Source organism: Gopherus evgoodei, chromosome 16 (assembly GCF_007399415.2).
Source record: "Gopherus evgoodei ecotype Sinaloan lineage chromosome 16, rGopEvg1_v1.p, whole genome shotgun sequence".
NCBI classification, from domain to species: Eukaryota; Metazoa; Chordata; order Testudines; family Testudinidae; genus Gopherus; species Gopherus evgoodei.
The window spans coordinates 9,976,715-9,994,371 of NC_044337.1; the positions used below are offsets into that span (position 1 = coordinate 9,976,715).

Sequence of the window (17,657 nt, forward strand, 5' to 3'; positions counted from 1 at the left end):
CTAAACCTCCCTGGTTGCAATTTAAACCCATTGCTCCTTGTCCTATCCTCAGAGGTTAAGAAGAACGTTTTTTCTACCTCCTCCCTGTAACAACCTTTTATGTACTTGAAAACTGTTATCATGTCCCCTCTCAGTCTTCTCTTCTCCAGACTAAATAAACCCGATTTTTTCAATCTTCCCTTACAAGTCATGTTTTCTAGATGTTTAGTAATTTTTGTTGCTCTTCTCTAAACTTTCTCCAGTTTGTCCATGTCTTTCCTGAAATGTGGCACCCAGAAATGGACAAAGTACTCCAGGAAATGCATTCCAGAATGATGTTTGCTTTTTTTACAACAGCGTTACACTGTTGACTCATATTTAGCTTGTAATCCACTATGACCCCAGATCCCTTTCCGCAGTGCTCCTTCCTAGGCAGTCATTTCCCATTTTGTATGTGTGCAACTGATTGTTCCTTCCTAAGTAGAGTACTTTGTATTGATGCTTATTGCATTTCATCCTATTGACTTCAGACCATTTCTCCTGTTTGTCCAGATCATTTTGAATTTTAATCCTCCAAAGAACTTGCAACCTCTGCCAGCTTGGTATCATGCACAGACTTTATAAGTGTACTCTCTAGGCCATTATCTAAATTATTTTCATTTAGGAAAACACAAAATAAACACACACGCACACACGATTTTTCATTGGAAAGTAAAAAAGATCAACAAAATCAAAGCTGGCCGGCTCTTCGGCTTAGGAATGGTGCTATCCAATACCCACCAATACTAATGAAAGCTCACCCAGACACACACAGCACCTTAATTCCAGACCAGGTTTGCTGGAAGGCTCATGATCCTTTCAAACAACTTTGCACCCACTTTGCAGGGAGAGGGTGGCTGTTGTGGGATTTCAGGTCTCGGACATGCAAATCCATGTGAAACACTTTCAATGGGGTTTTGCTGTGGGTGTCTGGGTGCATCACACCATGGGAGGTGTGAGCTCTGTGAGGATCAAAGACAGGAAGCTTCAGGTAGCCGAATTCAGGAAGGAATGATGCCCCTGCAACCTTCCGTTCTTCCCAAATGCACAGAAACGCACCACTTGGGGATGGCAAGCATCACGATTTACTCTCAATCATCAAGTACTGAGCCAGATTCTAGGTTACATGAACCAGCTGATAGCCCCACTGTCTTGCGTGAGACAAGTCCTGTGATCATTATAATTGAGAATTAATTATTATTATTTTTATTTAAATTAGGGTGGTACCTAGATACCAGTCACCTTAGGGCTCTCTGATGCTGGGTGCTATACAAATAGATAGTATGTGACAGTCCCTGTCCCAAAAAATGTTCTACCTCCAAAGTGGCCATGTCAAAGTTGGTGGAACTCTGGTTCAAATCCTGTCCCCACCCCCTTACTGCTCTCTCGCTATCTGTTGTGGAGGATATAATAAGGAGTAGCGTTCTGAAACTGAATAGAAAGGGGGTGGGAAATACGTTAAAGGTTAGAAATATGCTTCTCTGTAGTGAGGGTGACTGGGACCTGGAATGACCTTCTTGCTGCTCATGGAGCCGGCTGCAGCGTGGAGCTTTACATTTGCCACCTCTGAAGTTCTCTCTTCCAGAACCAAGCTGACACATCTCGATACCCCTTCACCTCACCATACAGCATTGCCCTATTGTCACGTGAGGTCACAATGCTGGGTCAGTCCCAAATATAGATCAATGAAACAGCTTGCTGGGTAGGGAACAAACCAAGCCTAAAGTGAAACAGCAGGTTACCCAACACAAGGCAAAGGATCTTTTGAAGGTAAGCTGGAGCAAAAGGTTTCCTCTAAGAAGAAAATCCTGCTCCTGTCACGAGGATCATAATGCTCTCCACGCCAAGCAGGGGGTCTGACGTTCAAACCTCATTGCAAAGTGTTTTGAGATACGATGATGAAAGAAGCCATGGAGGCACAACGTGTTATTAATGAATATTACAACATTAGCACATGGCTTTTTTTTTTTTTCTGAAACAGATTCAAGTGTTTGCAACCACTGTGCAACTTCCTGGCCGTCCTAATTCCAAGGAGATAAATCCTGAGGTCCTGCTCCAGCCAAACTCTTGCCAAGATCAATGAGAGCTTTGCATGAATAAGATCTGAGTGAAAAATTGAGAACAGGCTTCAGGCTTTTGCTCTCCCAGTGAGCGGCCTCTTCTCTGTCAGCAGAAGTGGTCTCTCACCTAAAAAGTCTGAAACACAATTTAAGATCACAGCTTTAGGGCTGCAAGAGGCTCCCAGGTGGGATGATCCAGGGGAGAGAGCCTGGAGCTGCAGAGTCTGTCTGCTTTCGGGAAGCTGATACAGCTGAAATACAGCTCTGTTCCGTAGCCAAATAAAGAGCATGTGTAACAGCAAATATATAGTGAGCACAGCAACCCCCAGGAAAAGCACCATGAGAGGAGGCTACTGCCCTTGGCAGCAGCCCCGTGGCACTGAGGACGAGGACAAGGAAGAAAGAGGGTTGCCTAAGTGTCCTCAGTTTACAGTGACACACAGCTGATCTGGCAAGGCACTTGCCAATTAGAAATACAAATAACCGCAGCATTCATTCATTATCCTCTAAGCTCTTCGAGCCAGAGACGGAGCCTCACGTCCTTTGACTGACTGTCAGAGAACGCTGCTGTACGCGGGATCAAGGACATCGCAAGAAGAGCGAACATATTCCCACTAACCAACTTTTCGGCGGGAATAAAGTGGGGTCGTTACTGAGATAAACAAAACAAGGCTGTGAAAGAGGCATCTCTATATCTGGGGAGACAGCAGTATCTACAGACATATAGAATGAAAGCAGGAAGCCATTCCCGGAGGGATTCTGCTCTTCAAAGGTGGCTCCAGGCTACTTCCAACGTTGTCAGAGAAAGCTATGGAGCTTAGTGGAGTGGCTGAGGGAGCTGTGAGCGGATGCACCCTTCTGCAGGCCTCCTCTTGCTCCTGGACATGGTTACAGGGTTTTTTGTTTGTTTGTTTACTCTATCTACTGAGTGGATTTATTAAAAAAACACACACACACACAAAAAAACCTCTCTCTTATCTGTGAAACTTCCATTCCAGATTTCAGACTGCGTGGGGGAGACAGGGCATGTGAGGAGGCTGGGAGGTGCATGGAAGTGGAAGAGAAGGGGAACCAGTTGACACAAGGGATTTACAATGGGATACGGAGTCTTCCCTCCTGGCATCTCTGGTTTGATGGGTATTGGCCAAAAGCCTCAACATCTAAAGGATGTGGGTGGCCTGAGTTAAGGCCTGGTAAGAGACACAGTCAATGGATGTTGTAGGTGTTCATTCGGGAGATCAGGTCCACGGTGCTCTCAGGGCACTGTCTAGTAGCAGACCAATGTCCAAATCTCTCAAACACACAAATTCCTGCCACCATCCTGAGTGCTTCTTGGCCTCCTGGTGGCCAGTCTCAGCAGAGGCCAAGGGTGGGTTGCCAACCCTTCTGCTTTCACTGGAGTCTCCTAGAAGCAGGCTCCATCTCCCGGTGGCTACTTCAGCCAAACCGAGAGATTTTGAGTGCTAACAGTCCAGAGCGGCAGTGGAGCTAAGGCAGGCTCCCTTACCTGACGTGGCGCCGCACTGCTCCCAGAAGAGGCCAGCACCAACCCTGCAGCCCTTGGGGGGCCGGGGTTTCTCCACACACTGCCTCCACCCCGAGCGCCGATTATGCAGCTCCCATTGACCGAGAATTGCGAGCAGTGGAGATGTGGAGGCGATGCCTGCGGACAGCGATGCACTGAGACCCCCTGCTTTCCCATGCCTAAAAGCCGCTGCCAGAGGGATGTGCTAGCCACTTTTGGGAGCCACCCGAGGTAAGTACCGCCCCCTCACCGTCTCCTGCACCCAACCCCCCTGCCCCGGCCCAGAGCCCGCACCCAAACTCCCTCTGAGATCTTGACCACTCACCCCCTCCTGCACAGCAACTGCATTCTACAATGCACCCCTCAGGAAATATACTTGAAAATAGCCTAGCATTGAAAGGCAACTTGGTCCAGTGGATAGAGCACCGGACTGGGGATCAGAAATCTTGTGTTCGTTTCCTGATTCTGCCAGTGACTTGGGTAAGCCATTTCCTGCCTCTGTTTCCTTTCCTACCTATTGTCTATTTAAATTGTAAGCTCTTTGGGTCAAAGACTGCCTCTTGATAGGTGTTTGTACAGGGCCTAGCACAATGGTGGTTGGGCTCTCAGGTGCTACCATAACACAGAAAATAATGACTGGACTGAACAAATATTAACCTCTCTTTGCAAGAAAATCAGTCCATAGAACACAACCCGTGCAATGAATCCATCATGCTGACCTTCATCGCCCCAGCCAATGGAAAGTGCCAGTGGGGGACAGAGGAAGCTCGGAAGCAGAGGGAGAGGGTGGGAGAGAGGTTTAAGTGGTGTAGTACAAAGGAGACTCTGGGGATGAGAGGTATGTAGACAGGTCCTTTCCAGCATGGGACCCTTTTGGGATTATCTCTTCCCCTCTCAGAGGAGAGAATGTGAAGAGGTAGAAGAAAGCGCTGCCCGTGTTTTGTATGCAGACCAAGGCAATCCCTGAAGAAGCCAAAGAGCAAATGGATCATGAACTCCCCCTTTGCCCTCGAATGGGATTAGAGCACATGGTCGGGGCAGCATCGAGAGGGGTTGCATCAGTTTTGAGGATAGACAAAAGAGCTCAGGACTTTGACTTGCACCTTGAGAGGTTGACCTCGGCTCCTTTTGGAAAATGGGTTATACCTATCTCATAGAATTGGAAGGGACCCCAAAAGGTCATCAAGTCCAGCCCCCTGCCTTCACTAGCAGGACCAAGTACTGATTTTGCCCCAGATCCCTAAATGGCCCCCTTAAGAATTGAACTCACAAGCCTGGGTTTAGCAAGCCAATGCTCAAACCACTGAGCTATCCCTCTGGTTCTTGTTTAGCAACCAAATACTTCAAATGGAAGTGCAGTCCATTTCCCCTCACCTGTGACCAATGGAAACTACCCTCTTCTTCCCCAAATTTTCTGAATGATTTGGCACCATGGGCTTTGGTCAGAACGACTTCTCTTTGAGTAGAGAGCAAGGCGTTCCTGCTGGAGGTACTAGGATCTCACCTATCAATGTAAAAAAGCAAAATCAAGGTGCTACGTCAACTGCTCCTTGAAAGGACAAGGGGACTCTGATACTTGTGCAGACCAGGGAGGTCCCTCACGGGTCAGCGAGCTTTGCTTAAGCAGCAAGCTCACTCTGGGCTCTCAGTAATGGGAGATTCTTCAGGGACTCAGGTGAGTCCTGCTAGAATTGTTAACAAAGCATTCTCTGGGACGAGGTAGGAACTGGGCTATTTATGCCCTTTCTTTATTACAACTGAATCCCTAAACACTTTGGAGGGTGGAAGCATTTCACAGACTGGGCTTCCTTTGGTCTCAGGGGTGGTTGTTTCTTAGGTCAATGGTGCAATGTGATTCAATCAATACTTGGTGTTCCCCTACTTCACAGAGACATGGTGTACAACTGCAAGCAACAGGGCTTGGAAGACTAGACAGCCTGGCAGATTAAGAACTGTTTTGTGCTAAATTTCCAGTTCCCGTCCAGCCCAAGGTGGCAGTGCCCCAAAGACAACAGCTGTGGATGGCAGTTTTGGGGAGTCTTTGTGAAATGAGCTTGTGGGATCTCAGGTAAGTTCCTAGAAGCCACATCATAAAAAAGTCATCCGACCAATTTCCCCCTTTCTTAGCAGTCAAACAAGAATACTGAACCAGCCACGGAGATTAAACGACATAGACCTCTCTAGACTTGGTCACTCCATACCGTCCCTCTAAACAGTTGGGCCTCACAGCTGAACCTTGTCCTTAATTTTGTCCAAAGAGGAACTAAGAAGAGGGAAGTGAGCTTCTTGGGCCTCTCTCGCTGATTGTTTGCCTGGAAAAAAGGCATATGCAAAATCTTCCAGGTACTCATTAAGCTGTTCCTTCGACTTAGAGAGGAACAAGCAGTTTTAGACCATTAAGCTCATGTGCACACCATACTGTTGTTCTCAGACATATTACAGAACAAAGTATGGAGTAGCAAGCAGCCACTGTGATAAGTTTTACAGATTTCCAAAAGTCTTTTGACACCATACACAGAGACAGACTTTGGAACATTAGGTTATGTTACAGAATACCAGAAAAATATAATTAAAACAATCAAGGATCTATGTATTTTTTTGCGGAGGACATTGTCCTACTTAGTTCAACACATCACTTCATGGAAGGAAAGACCCAGCTTTTGGCAGATACAGCAAAACAAGTTGGTTTGTTCCTTAACAAGGAGAAGACAAAATATATGGCTATCAATGTTCCAAAAGCAACCATTAGACTGGAAAAAGAAACACTAGAAGAAATAAGTCATTTTACAGATCTAGGGAGTGAGATGTCCAATCATGGTGACACCATGTTAGATGTTAAGCAACGAACATAAAGAGTAGCAAACAACTTCCATAAACTTGAAAAGATTTGGAAAAGTAGCATAATTGGCGCTGACACAGAAATATGAATTTTTCATACTGGCATCATGTCTGTCCTCCTTTATGAAGCAGAGTCATGGAAATCTACAATAGAAATTTATAAGAAGATGAACTCGTTTCAAGTAAACGTCTGCAGGAGATCTTCAGAGTTCATTGGAAAGAGAGGCTTGAAACATCAGAAATTCTAAGTAGAGCGAACTAATCTAAAATATCAACTATGGTAGGGAGACAACGATGGACATATTTAGGACACCCTCAAAGGATACCACCAAGACAACTTTCACAGCAAGTGATACTATGGACAAGAGGGGAAAAAAAAGAGGACGGCCTAGAGAAACATTATGCAGAACAACAGAGAGAGAAGCCAAATCCATCCACATGATATTCAGAAGCATGAAAAGACCAGCACAAGACTGAAATAAATGGTGGAAACTGGTGCATGCCTTATGCCCCTGAGGGTGAAGGAGGCTAAAGAGAGAAAGAAGACCCAGGTCTTGGCTTCCAACATTTTCTTCCCTTGAAGCCCTTCTATACAAGGGAAATGACCCCTTGCTGACACTGCTTGCCAACAGGCCCACCATGTTCCTCCTCCCACTGGTGCTGAAATCTGTTGGTGTTGAGGGGATGAACCATTTTCAATCCTGATGCAGAAATCTCAAGACTCCTTAACCCACCCAACTTCTATTGGTCTTTCAGCAACAGGGCTAGAAAACAGACTTGTCCCATGTACATGAAGCACAGGTGACATAAGAAGTTTGCCTCTGGGAGTCACTCTCATGGGTCAATGGGGCTACTCACTCTTTATCTGTGTGAGCAGAGGGCTCACAGCCTGGCCCTATCTCTGCAGGGTGAACTTGACTCTGATTTGGAGAAGACTGACTTAATGCTGGGGGCTCAGTCTGGCTTTTGTCACCAGTCTCGGTGTGATATTTCTAAATGCCATTAGTGCAAGGGCCCAGGTAACCGGGTACTTCTTGAATTGAAACACTTATGAGCCAACCCTGTAGCTGGTGAAATAAATGAGTTTTCCCAATGGCTTAGGCAGGATCAAAACCAGATTCTGCAATGTAACACTGAAATGCCAGCACCAGCTTCCACTGAAGCCAATAATAACACTCCCATTGTCTTCAATGAAAGTTGGGCAGATCCAAAGTAAGTTAGCTTTACGGTGCAGGTCTACACAGGTACTTCTAAAGGTACAGTATATCATCTCCCAAGGTACTCACACATACACAATGTTACTCCCTCAAAGCGTCCTGGGGCTAGTGGGACGATGTCTTTGAGGATGGTCACGTTTGAGATGATCCAAAGCCTCGTTAAAGAACCTTTAAGGGCCATGTGGGGCACATGCAGGACATGACAATTGTGGCTGAGTACAGTGTATCCAATGTGATGGATGAGCGATTCCTCACCTGCCTTTTCGTCAGTATGGGCTTTTGCTAGTGCTGCGGTGACTCAGTGAAACCAAGCAATATCTGTTTACAAGCCCTGCATGATAGATGCATCATGGCAACTTGTGGGAGTTATTAGGGTATTTCTCTGAAGGAGGCAAGGCACAGCACCCAGGAGTCTGAAGAGGTAACCCACTGGCCATTCTGGGACAGAACTTTTTGCATACATGGTCTTAAAGTAATTTATGCAGCCCCTTACTGAAAGGCAAATGAGAACAGCATTCTGGAGTCACTGGCTGTCATGTGATGTGATAGTTAAAATTGCAGGAGGATTTCTGTTCTATGGACAGCACTTCATAGTGCTGGAATGTCAGAGGCAGATTAATATTGCTACTACTAAAATAATAATAATACCTAGATCCTAAACAGTGCTCTTCATCTGGAGATCTCTGAGTGGACAATGACCTTGATAATGGCCCTGAGATTTCACATCGTGCCTTTTGTTTTAAAGCATCCAAAATCCTTCTAAAACCAGGAATCACTCCACTTACCACAAAAATGCAGCAACCTCGGGTGGAACATGGTAGAATTTAGAACAGAAAGGGAAGAAAAATATGGTATCAAACTGAAACTGCAGGAGGCATTTAAGGAGGCAGACGTGAAGTTATCCAGGCTGGAATCTCCCCCAGTAATTGGGGGAATACATCTAACCCTTGCAAAATGCCACTCAATCTTTGAGGATTCAGGACCTCAGTTTTACATCTCCTCTGAAAGTTCAGGCAAGTCTACCTCCCACCGATTGCAGGACAGCTGGCAGCACAGCGGATGGGCACGTGTACACTACAGGCACAATGGTGGCACAGTTACAGCGCTGCAGCTGGAGTGCTGGAGTGTAGATGCTTCCTACATCAGCCGTGTAGATAATCCACCTCCCAGAGCAGTCATAGCTAGAGCAACAGAAAAATTCTACACTGGGGCTTCAGTCAGCTTAACTACGGTTTAATGGGAATTTTTCATACCCTGAGCGACATAGCTAGGCTGATCTAAATTTTAAATGTAGTCCAGGGTTTAGACACTCTGCTACTGTGAGACAGGGGAGTGGGCATGTATGGATGATGTGTATTCACTGAACCAGCTGTAGTTTCTTGGGGTTGCCAGTTTATTACTTAGTGTAATAATATCCCATTTGTTTGCGAGTTCCTCCAAAGGCAGTTAGAAAGAAAATCAATCTTAGTATTTGCCTGGGAGTTTCTCCTGTACCAAGACATTGTTAGAGCAGTAAACAACAGAGCTATGAAGTAGTCTGACAGCTTTAACTCTGCCCGCTATTAGTTATGGGCAAACATTACTCAGGTCTGCCATGAAAGCCTGATTGCAATATCCACAAAGACCTCAGCAGGGCACCTTCAGTGCTATGTATCCACCTGTACAGTAACTGCCCAATGCCAAGCACACTGTTGGATCTCAGTAAATAATAACAAGAACTCACGGTATTTATACCGGCCGGAATGCATTCCCAGGCTGCACAGTACTGAATGGGGCATTCATACACACAGCCAGTGTGAGCTGGGCGTGGCAGAATCCCCCATGGGATGGGGCCGTTGGGCTATACGGCAACTAAACTGGTCCAGGGCAGTATCTGTCCCAGCTTTGTGTGCGAGCGTGTGTATGTGTGTGCGAGCATGTGTGTAAGAGTGTGAGCGTGTGTGTGAGCGTGCGTATAAGAGTGTGAGCATGTGTGTCAGAGTGTGAGCATGTATTTTGGAAATGTGTGTGCAGCAGCCTAAGCACATGAGGCCAGGAGTGTGTGTGTGAGAGAGAATGGAGTGTGTACGCTCATGTGCGGGACAGTATGTGTGCAAAACCAGCCTCATCTCAAGTGTATCAGGTGGGGCACATGGCTAAAGAATCTGCTTTCTGCTAGTGACTGCTACCCTCTAGTGGTGTTCCAGAGCAATGGCTCTTGGGGGGGAAAAAACCCACAGCTAGATTGTGTGCGGTGTTGTTGTAACCATGCTGTTCCCAGGATATTAGAGAGACAAGGTGAGGTACTAACTTTTGTTGGACCAACTTCTGTTGGTGACAGAGACAGGTTATCAAGCTTACAGAGAGCTCTTCTTCAGGTCTGGCAAAGGTACACAGAGCATCACAGCTAAATACAAGGTGGAACAGATTGTTTAGCATAAGCAATTGATACATTTAAAGGGACCATTCAAGATGAAATTGCCCATTATCATCAGTCCAGTCATTGCGGGCAGGGGGAGCAGGGTTACAGATTGTTGTAATGACCCATAAATCCAGGGTCTCTATTCAGTCCATGATTTTTAGTGTCTAGCAGAGTGATGAATTTAAGCTCCCAGGCTTGTCTTTTGAAGGTGTTGTGCAGGTTTCCTTTGAAGATCATGTGGGGGTGGAAATTTCCAGTGGTACTGCAGCTGTCCTAGGGTTAGAGGGTGCCACTCCAGCACTGCATTCACAGTAAAAAACCAAGGGAATCCAGAACTCCTTCCCCAAGAGTGAAGAAAACTCCCCATACTAAATGCTGATGGTCCAGCTGAGAAGATGCTGCTTTCCCAGACCAAACTGGTGGGGAGAAACGTTGCAAAGGTGTATTACTGGCTCCCTGCCCCCCAATACATACAGCCCTTTGCAATGAACCTAGACTCTCTGTCTGCTGATCATGAGGAAGAGACTAATGGGTTGGAGCCTTTTCTGCACGTCTCAGAGATTCCTATGCAGACAAGGGACCATGTGCAGACACACAGGCTGTTTCAGCTCTGGCAGGTGCTTGTGGCTTTCCTGCTCAGGAGAAGAGGGTTGCAGCTGACTGTAGCCAGAAAGAAAGTGGAATACAAGGTAGGCTGGGATAACAAGGCGGTCATGAAGCTGCCCAGCGTCATGAGCCCCAGAAGGTACATGTGGGGAGCTGCATTTAGTTACTGCACAAGGCTTTCCTTTTCTCAGAGTTGTGGCGCTCAGTCAGAAGGTCACTGCTGCAGCGGAAGCATTATGTGCCCAACAGCATCACAGATGCATCGGGGGTCTGGAAATCTGTATGGTGAACCCCTCCCGGCCAGCATTACGCACCGTGTGCTGAGGGCCTGATTGCGATGGTATCTCTCAAATTATTCCTTGTCTAGGAAATTCCCACCTAGCCCCCTTTTCTGCTACAACCCCAGGCCCGGATGCTCCAAGGTGCTGAGCCCCCTCGACTCGGACTGACCTCAATGGGACCTGATAATGCTTTGCAGAGAACACTCGGCACCACCTATGACTGGGGCTGTGGCTTCTTGCTCAGGCATGTAACTGCTGTGGGTGTTGAGCTAACTCTGCCGGGCCAGGTGGAAAATCCCTCTATTGCTCGCCTTCACTTGGGTTCCAGCCCTGGAGCATGGGATGGCTCAGGGGCAGTTTGATTTGAGGAGCTGACAGGCAGGAGCTGGGTCCCAAGCTAGAAAAGCTATGGGAGATCATGGAGGAACTTGGGATGCAGGCTGCTCTCCCCACGGTTCTTTCTGGCAAAAATGCCTCCTGAAATGGTCCCTCCACCAGAAAGGAGTATCTGGGCAATCCTGGGGGTTATACAGTCCCTTGGCATGGTCTAGGATTAAGGCAGATCTTGAATTTGCTTCAGTTTCTTCACATTCCCCTTTCCTGAGCCGGGCATGAGGAAAGAGGCAGTGGTGGAATCTCTCTACCCCCTCTAGTCCTCCACAGCCTTCTCTGAACACTTCCTAGCAAAGGAATCTACCAGAGAAACCCTGCTTCCCTGGAGTCTTCCTCTAGCACGCCCATTGTTGGGAGCATGGTAGGACTGCGTGGGCAAGCTCCCACAGAAAATCCACACTTCTCAAGGGGGCAGGCTGCAGGCTGCCACAATGGCTCGTGGAAAATGTTGTGCTTGCTCCTCTGACCACTGACCTGGCTGTGTGGTAAACAGGCTTGACACTAAGCATGTGCTGGAACTGGGGCCAGGGAGACCCCAATACTGAGATGGGTTGGGCAGAATTACATCTCGAGGTTTTCAGAGTTTAGTGGCTTATGCAGGGACCCTGTTTCAATGTTCCTTGGGCTAGTGCTGAAGGAACCACAAGGAAAACATCTGGGAGGCAGAGTCATTCCACAGCCCTCGGGTTGTCCAGGCCTGTTCTGATTTAACATCAGGCTCAGACACGAGGACTAAATTTAGCAAGAAAATCTCACAAAACCATAACAACAGCCCAACAGCATATCCAGGCTGGGAAAAAAAGCTGGGGGAGGCTTTTAAATCACACTAATAAACCCTATAAAAGGGGAAAATGCAGGCATCATTGCTGAGCTGCCTTTTACAAGGTGTTAGCTCTGTGGAGACCTGGGAGGCATGCACTGTGACCTTACAGTCTGCGCATGCTATTTCACTGAGCTGATTAAGGGAAGGATTGCAGACCTCCCCTGCACACACTCCCGCAAGACTGGGCCTCTCTCATTGCCCTCCCCTCCTCAAGCAGTTACAGGTCCTCTGAGGCCGCTCTGTAGCTCAGCAAACCACTTGACATTGCTGGAGTTTATCTCATGGGATGCAGGTCAAGAATCACCCTTTCCACACTGGGAGTCCAATGTCTCACCCACTCCTCTCCCTTCCCACAGCTAATTTCCCCTAGGATGCCAGTGGTTTACTGAGCCACCTCACCAAGTCCTGCATGGTTGCCTAAATCACCACTAGTGTGAAAGGCAGCTTCCCAGCCATGACTCACCATGACCTTGGACCTGGGCTGCCAGTTCTCTCCGTCTCCCTGTTCCTAACAGCGTGAGGTCCCTGCAACCTCAAGGTCCTATTAACCAATCATTGTTGTGTGCAGTGTTGTTGTAGCCATGTTGGTCTTAGGATATTAGAGAGACAAGGGGGGATAAGGTAATATCTTGTATTGAATCAACTTCTGTTGGTGAAGGAGACAAGCTTTGAATCGTACACTGAGCTTTTCTTCAGGTCTGGGAAACTAACTCGGAGTGTCACTGCTAAATATAGCGTGTTCCACCTTGTATTGAGTAATGTCACAACAGCAGCAGATTCCAAGGTGGCAATTCTTCCTTCCCTGTCAGTGCAAAAAGGATCCTAATCAGCGTTCCCTCTGATTTTTCCCACCCATGTGCAGAATGAATTTTGTGATGTGCACCAATATGGAGGTATGTGTGACACATCACCTTCATATTGGGCACATAACAAAAATCATGTGGTAGGGGTGGGGCCGTGGGGTTTGGAGGGCAGGAGGGGGATCAGGGCTGGAGCAGACGGCTGGGTGCACAGGGTGAGGGTCTCCAGCTGGGAGTGCGGGCTCCGGGGGCCCGGGATGAGGGGCTTGGAGTGTAGGAGGGTGCTCTGGGGCTATGGCGGGGCAAGAGGAATTCCCCCAGTTCTCTCTCCCCACAGCTGCACCTGGACTGGGAGGGAGAGGCACCTCTCCCCACCACAGCAGCTCTGGAACTGGGGCCGTAGGATAGGCACCTCTCCTCCAGCAGGTCCGGGCCAGGACTGGGTTTGGGCTGGGGGAGGGGCAAGAACACTCTGGCCGCAGCTGGGTTTGGGCTAGGGTAGGGGCACCACGGCTGGGTCTGAACCGGGTGGCCCTGGAAGGTTGGGGACTGAGCTAGGTTGGGGCCAGGGGAGGAGCAACCTTCCCCTGGCTGCGGCAGGTCTCCTGAGTGCCTGTGTGGTGCTAAAAAGGCTGCTCCGCGGCTGCACAGCTTACAGGGAACTTAGGTCCTAAGGGCACCGCCAATATCCAGACAAAACACAGCTTGTGTTTCTAACTGGGACTCCTGGACTGTCAGCAGCAAAATGGGACAGAAAATGGTGAGACAGCAGAGTGTAGGTCAGGAAGGGAGGGGCCTGTTGTTTAATAAGGTTTTTATTATAAAATCATAGAAATGGAGGGCTGGAAGGAACCTCAAGACGTTGTCAAGTCCAACCTCCTAACCCTAATCCAAGTTTGTGTTTTTTGAAACCTCCAATGAAGGGGATTACTCGCTCTCCCTTGGACGCCTATTCCAGAACTAACTACCCTGATAGTTAGAAAGTTTTTCCTACAAGCTAACCTAAATCTCCCTTGCTGCATATGGAGCAGTGGTAATGGAGGAGTATTAATCACTGTCTTCTTTATAAGAGCCTGTCATAAACAGATAGTTAAGGGTTAATAGAACAGGAGTACTTCATGTTTCTTTTGACTGTAAAGGGTTAACAAGATCAGTGAGCCTGGCTGTCTCCTGGCCAGAGGACCAATCAGGGGACAGGATACTTTCAAATCTTGAGAGAGGGAAGTTTGTGTGTGTGCTGTTAGTGTTTGGTGGTTGTTCTCTCTGGGTTCTGAGAGTGACCAGACGTGCAACCAGGTTTCTCTCCAATCTCTCTGATACAATCTCTTATATGTCCAGAATAGTAAGTACTAGGTAGATAAGGCAAGTTAGGCTTATGTTTGTTTTCTTTATTTGCAAATGTGTATTTTGCTGAAAGGATTTTAATTTGTACTTGTATACTTAGGCTTGGAGGGTGTTCCCACTGTCTATAGCTGAAAGACCCTGTAACATATTCCATCTTAAATTTACAAAGATATTTTTTACTGTTTTTTCTTTCTTTAATTAAAAGCTTTTCTTGTTTAAGAACCTGATTGTTTTTTTTTATTTTGGTGTGAGATCTCAGGGGAAAGCGTCTGGATTCACCAGGGAATTGGTGGGGAGAAAGGTTAATTTCTCTCTGTGTTAGGATTACTTTCTCTCTCAGGGGGAGTCTGGGAGGGGGGGAGAGGGAAGGAGGGGGGAAAGGTGAATTTTCCTCTCTGTTTTAAGATTCAAGGAGTTTGAATCACAGTGATCTTCCAGGGTAACCCAGGGAGGGGAAGTCTGGGAGAGGCAAGGGTGAGGGAAAGGGTTTACTTTCCTTGTGTTAAGATCCAGAGGGACCGGGTCTTGGGGGTCTCCGGGCAAGGTTTTGGGGGGACCAGAGTGTACCAGGCACTGGAATTCCTGGTTGGTGGCAGTGCTACAAGTACTAAGCAGGTAATTGAGCTTAGAGGAATTCATGCTGGTACCCCATCTTTTGGACGCTAAGGTTCAGAGTGGGGAATTATACCATGACACAGCCCTTAACATATTGGAAGATTATCAGGTTCCCCTTCACTCTTCTTTTCTCAAGATTAACCATGCCCAGTGTTTTTAATTTCTCCTCATAGGTCAAGTTTTTCAAACCCTTTATCATTTTTGTTGTTCTTCTCTGGACTCTTTCCGCTTTGTCTACATCTTCCCTAAAGGGTGCTGCCCAGAACTGGACACGGTATTCCGACTTGAGGCCTCAACAGTGCTCAGTAGACCAGAACAATTACCTCCCATTTCTTACATACAAATCCTGTTACTGACACTTCAGAATGATATTATCCTTTTTTTCAGCTACACATTGCCCAGATCCTTTTCAGCAGTAATACCAACTTGTCTCTCTCACTAACAGAAGTTGGTAACTGCCAGCTAGACAGTTATTCCCCATTTTGTGGTTGTGCATTTGATTTTTCCTTCCTACATGAAGTATTTTGCACTTATCTTTACTGAATTTCATCTTGTTGATTTCAGGCCAATTCTCCAATTGCTCAAGCTCATTTTGAATTCTAATCTTGTTTTCCATAGTGTTTGCAATCCTTCCCAGCTTTTACAGTCACATTCTCCACTCCATGACCCAAGTCATTAATGAAAATATTGAATAATACTGGGTATAGGCCTGATTTCTGTGGGACCCCACAAGATCTGTCTGCCCAGTTTGACAATGAATTATTGACAATTACTCTTTGACTATGTCTTTCAACTCATTGTGCACCTGTCTTACAGTAATTTCTTCTTTTCTAGACCACATTTCCCTAGTTTGCTTATGTGATGTGGAACTGTCAAATGCCTTATTAACAGCAAGATAAAGAAAGTTAGGAGGGCTATTTTTAAAAGCCTTTAAAAGTCTTTTAAAAGAACCTTGTAATAAGCAGCCTCTACCCCAGTGGTGGACACTCGGTGAACCATGGCCACTGGGAGCTGTGGGCAGCCATGCCTTCGGACGGTCAATGTAAATACTGTCTCATGGCCCACCAGTGGATTCCCTGATGGGCCGCAGGTTGTCGACCGCTGCTCAACCCTTCTTTATTGCACTGTTTTGTGTCAGACCTGAAGCTGGAATGCAGCTGGACTTTACAAAGGGCCTTATATAATGCTCCTAAAGGCAGCCACACGCCTGTCCTGCTCACACAGCACAATTCTACCTATCTGAAGGCTGTCATAGACATCAGAAATGGAAAATGCCTATTAAATCATTCAGACCACCTTGCGTAGGCCAGGCCAGGATTGTGACCTCATGTGTTCCCCAGGGCTTTGTCCTATCTAAAGGCTTGACCATACCTAATATGCTACAGTAGCACAGATGAGCGCTTCATTATAGACACTACATACACAGGTTATCCACCTCCCCGAGAGGCAGTAGGTCAACAGAAGAATTCATTTGTCAACCTAGCGCTGTCTACATGGAGACTTAGATGAACTTAACTATGCCACTTAAGGGTGTGGATTTTTCACATCCCTGACCAACATAGTTAAACCAACCTACTTGTCTAATGTAGCTCTGTCCTAATACAGTGGTTCTCAAACAGTGACCAGTGAAGCACTGGTGGTCTGTGGAGAATTTGCTAATGGGACACAGATAGCTGCCTGGTCACGTGGTTCTGGCTCCTTTCTTATTAGGGTATGTCTACACTGCAAACAAAAGTTTATTCTTAACTCCAGTTAGCTAACTCCGGTGTACATATAGCAGTGAAGACAAGACAACTTGGCTTTTAACTCAGGTTAGCAACTTGAGTACAGTCCCAGGCTTTAACTCAAGTTAAAAGCAGAGTTATGTCTTCCCTATTTTAACCCATGTTAAGAACACACCTGTTTTTGCATTGTAGACATACCCTTAGAACCCATGTGCCGCTGAATTGTGGTAAAAGAAACTTAACTCCCATTGAACGCTTTCCAAAGACAAGCAGTTGCTGTAGTCACCATGGGGATGTCAGGAAGGCGAAGAGGAAGTGAAGCCACTTGCACGAGGGGAAAGAGAAGTGAGGTGCCCAGGAGATAGTGTGAACTACTACTTAGAAAGAGAGGCTATGGAAAAGCTTGAGAACCCCGAGTCTGATGCATCCACCATGCGTATGTTTTTCTAGCTAGTCTACCTAAGTTATTTTTTCTTAGGCCTTGTCTATCCTTGGGAACAGACCCAACTCAGCGGTGGGTGTCCTGCAATTGGAGTAGGGGCCCCACAAACTGGGGGGAGAGGACAACAGAGAATCCTCCCCAAGTGCAACCAGAGGGAAACAATGGAGAATACCCCCAAATGCAAACGACGGGGGGGGACAGGGCTTCCCCCTAAACAAAACCTGGAAAGGGGCAGGGGGAAGCTACCAAAGTACAAAACTGGGGGTCCTGCGCGCAAGCCCCCCAAAATGCAACCCTGGAAATGCAAACCTGGGGGGCGGGGCTGTGAGGACACCCCAAAATGCAACCCTGGAAATGCAAACCTGGGGGGCGGGGCTGTGAGGACACCCCAAAATGCAACCCTGGAAATGCAAACCTGGCGGGAGTGGGGACACTCGGGGGAGCCTCGCAAACACAGACCTGGGGGGTATCCCGAGCCCGCTGCCCCGCGGGAGCTCTCTAGCGCTGGCTGCATCCCCGCGGCCGGATTGGCAGCGGCAGGATCCGGGCAGAACTACAGCTCCCAGCATG

At 47.3% G+C, this 17,657-nt stretch overlaps 1 protein-coding gene across 2 annotated transcripts in view; it reads right to left on the bottom strand.

Annotated features, from left to right (window-relative positions):
* ASTN2 (astrotactin 2) overlaps positions 1-17,657 on the bottom strand; it is a 639,084-nt gene that overhangs the window by 183,067 nt on the left and 438,360 nt on the right. Inside the window, exon 1 of one of the 2 annotated variants that reach the window (XM_030535213.1) lies at positions 17,547-17,629. The exons of the other annotated variant lie outside the window; for it this stretch is intronic. Within the exon in view, the coding sequence (XP_030391073.1) occupies positions 17,547-17,601 (55 nt within the window). The 5' untranslated portion in view covers positions 17,602-17,629. Of the gene's footprint in view, positions 1-17,546; positions 17,630-17,657 lie in introns of those variants that run through there. 2 annotated transcript variants of the gene reach the window in all.